Source organism: Myxocyprinus asiaticus, chromosome 43 (assembly GCF_019703515.2).
Source record: "Myxocyprinus asiaticus isolate MX2 ecotype Aquarium Trade chromosome 43, UBuf_Myxa_2, whole genome shotgun sequence".
Classification (NCBI taxonomy): Eukaryota; Metazoa; Chordata; class Actinopteri; order Cypriniformes; family Catostomidae; genus Myxocyprinus; species Myxocyprinus asiaticus.
The window spans coordinates 8,202,386-8,205,508 of NC_059386.1; the positions used below are offsets into that span (position 1 = coordinate 8,202,386).

Consider the following 3,123-nt stretch of genomic DNA (forward strand, 5'->3'; position numbering starts at 1 on the left):
CAGTTTTTATAAATACATATTAGAGTATGTATCAAGAATTACAGCATTTTTATTTGTAAAATTAATTTGTCACAATTAAGTGAACATTTAAATTAATTGGTAAAAAAAAGAATGTTTACCAGTGACGGTGCCTATATATAGGCTACACTTTCCCTTATACATTCACATATATTTTAACCTAAAATCTTGACTTTGAAAAGTCTATGTCTATGGTATGTGTAAGCTACTAATTAAACAGATTAATTTCTTTTAAAATTAAAAAATTAATTTCTTTTTCTGAGTAGAATTAAGTTTTTGGGTTTTTGAGGGTCTCGCACAGGAGCGTCACGTTTTGTTTTTTTAAATAAAAAAGAACGTTAAAAAAAAAAAAAAAAAAATATATATATATATATATATATATATATATATATATATATATATATATATATATATAAATTGCCTTGAGACACCTGCGTTTGTTTGCCCTGATTAGGTTTGTAGCATGAGGATGCATTCTGTGTGAACAGCCCCTTAAAGGAATATTCCAGGTTTAATACAAGTTAAGCTGAATCAAAAGCATTTGTGGCAATATTGATTACCACAAAAAATAAATAAATAAATAAATAAATAAAAAATATTTGACTCGTCCCTCCTTTTCTTAAAAAAATTTAAAATCGAGGTTACAGTAAGGCACTTACAATGGAAGTGAGTGCGGGCCAATTTTTAAAGTGTTCAAAGGCAGAAATGTGAAGCTTAGCATTTTATAAAAGCACTTACATTAATTCTTCTGTTAAAACTCATGTATTTTTTTGAGCTGTAAATTTGTAAAAATCGTCATTTTTACAGTGGTTTTAGGGTTTGTTGACATTACATCATCAAAGCAACAAAGTTGTAAAATTGGCTATAACTTTACACAGAAAAGGTTAGTAAGCAATTTTATCACTCTAAAATCATATTAACACACATATTGTTTATGTCTTGTGGCTATACTTTTGAAACAGTGAGTATTTTAATGTTTACGGATTGGCCCCATTCACTTCCATTGTAAGTGTCTCACTTTAACTCAGATTTTAGCTTTTGTTTTGTTTTTGTTTTTTAAAGAAAAGGAGGGGCAAGTCAAAATTAATTTTTTGTGGTAATCAATATTATGCCACAAATGCTGTCGATTGAGCTCAACTTGTATTGAGCCCGGGATATTCCTTTAAGAACGTCAAAGTTTTAAACGCGTCTCGAGACACCGCTGTTCTGCTCTAGCGTGTTTCCTTAAGCGCAAGGACGCGTTCGGTTTGAACGGCCCCTATCTCTGGCAGTTTTCCGTGGAAACTGGTAACCATGGTACTTTTAGTAAGCGCTCTTTGTACGCGGTATGCATTCAGGTTAGTTCATATTCAGAATGTTAAATGTATGTACAGTCTTTTTACAAATCTGAATCGTATGGTCTTGCTCTGTATGGAGTGTTGACAAATCGGTCCTGTTGCCTCTTCGCTCTTGGTAAGTCCATATCAGTGTCTTTGGAGTAATATGGGACACTGCTCGCGCTGCTGTTTCTGCTTATAGTCGGTACTGTCATCCGTTGAGGAGAGGATGGATTACGCGTGGATCTCACCACGTTTGTCCACGGGCTTTCCTTGCGGTTCCGTTCGCCACAACTCAGGCATAACCCGATGGACATCACTAAACCTCCGAGCACTTCCAAGATCCCACCTATGAAGCCCAGAACTAGGCAGTATCCAGCACGAATATCGGTGGATGAAGAGGTGATGGAGCTCATGATGTGAGTGTACCAAGCCACCGGGATGATGGCGAGGACGCCTGAGATGAAAATGAGAAGACCGCCGATGCCAGCGACTATCCAGCGCGGTGCGCTATTCGTCCAACATCTCACTCCAACTGATGCCACGCCAATAGCAATGGCATTGAGAATGAGTGATGCCAACATCAGACCGCGCGCAATCTGGATGATCTGAGTGTTGAAGTATTGTGTGTTCGGTTGGTTGCATTGAATGTCCCGGGATGATGTATAAGTCCGGCAGATGTCCCATAGTCCTTGTTGGAGAACCAGATCAGAGGTCTCTCCAGGGATGTTATTGATGGTGCGCCAGCTCGGGGCCACAGTGCTGATCAGATCTAAAAGCAACCCGCAAGGCGCGAGCACCAGCCCGAAAATAAAAATCCCAGGTGTTCGCATGATGGGTTTGTAAGATCACAGATCAACCGTAGTCGGAATTAATCATTATAACTTCGGTGAAACAGTTTAAAGAGTAACCATACAGGAACTTGTGGAGGGAGGATCCTATGAAATCTGTCCATTGTTATGTAGTCACGTCACAAATGCTACAAGTTTCGACCTTTCAACAGTTTCAATGGACTGACGTTTTGTTAAACCTGTTGGGCCCCGCCCACGAGCAGTCATCTGTGCATGGAAACAGATCCGGAAGGTCCATTTAAAGATTCTAAATGAAATATAGCAACTAGCAAGCGCCTCGATTCTGATTACTTTGTAAATATCTAAGGTATTTAAGGTGCTACGAGTGAAGTTGTCTAATTTATTTTTTTTATACTTTGTATAAAATGTCCTTGCTACCTAACAGATACTGTTTCCGGAGAAATGTTGTAAATGTTTTGTTAATTTATTGTTAAAGGGATAGTTCACCCAAAAATGAAAGTTCTCCTTACTGTCATTTTGAAAAATTAGATCACTTAATCTAGTTAATGAATACATGACTTGTACTGTGCAGGGCCATTTCTAGGCATAGGCGAACTAGGCAGTCGCCTAGGGTGCCATCCTCTGGGGTTCGGAGCACAGCCTCTCATACCTAATTGCTTAAAGGGATAGTTCACCCCAAAATAAAAATTCTCTCATCATTTATTCACCCTCATGCCATCCCAGATGTGTATGACTTTCTTGCTTCTCCTGAACACAAAGATTTTTAGAAAATATATAAGCTCTGTGTAAATGTAAGTGAATGGGTACCAACATTTTGAAGCTCCAAAAAGCATATAAAAGCAGCATAAAAGTAATCAGTAAGACTCCAGTGGTTTAATCTATATCTTTAGAAGCGATTTGATAGAAGTGGGTGAGAAACAGATCAATATTTAAGTCCTTTTTTTATTTAAAATTCTCCTCCCTGGCAATATGCACGA

General features: G+C 37.8%; 1 protein-coding gene across 1 annotated transcript; it reads right to left on the reverse strand.

Annotated features, from left to right (window-relative positions):
• Positions 1-408: 408 nt before the first annotated feature.
• Positions 409-2,298, reverse strand: LOC127433153 (claudin-23-like). Its single transcript, XM_051684831.1, has one exon. It carries the CDS (start codon positions 2,165-2,167, stop codon positions 1,397-1,399), a length of 771 nt encoding a protein of 256 aa, XP_051540791.1. The 5' UTR covers positions 2,168-2,298; the 3' UTR covers positions 409-1,396.
• Between the last annotated feature and the right edge of the window lie 825 nt (positions 2,299-3,123).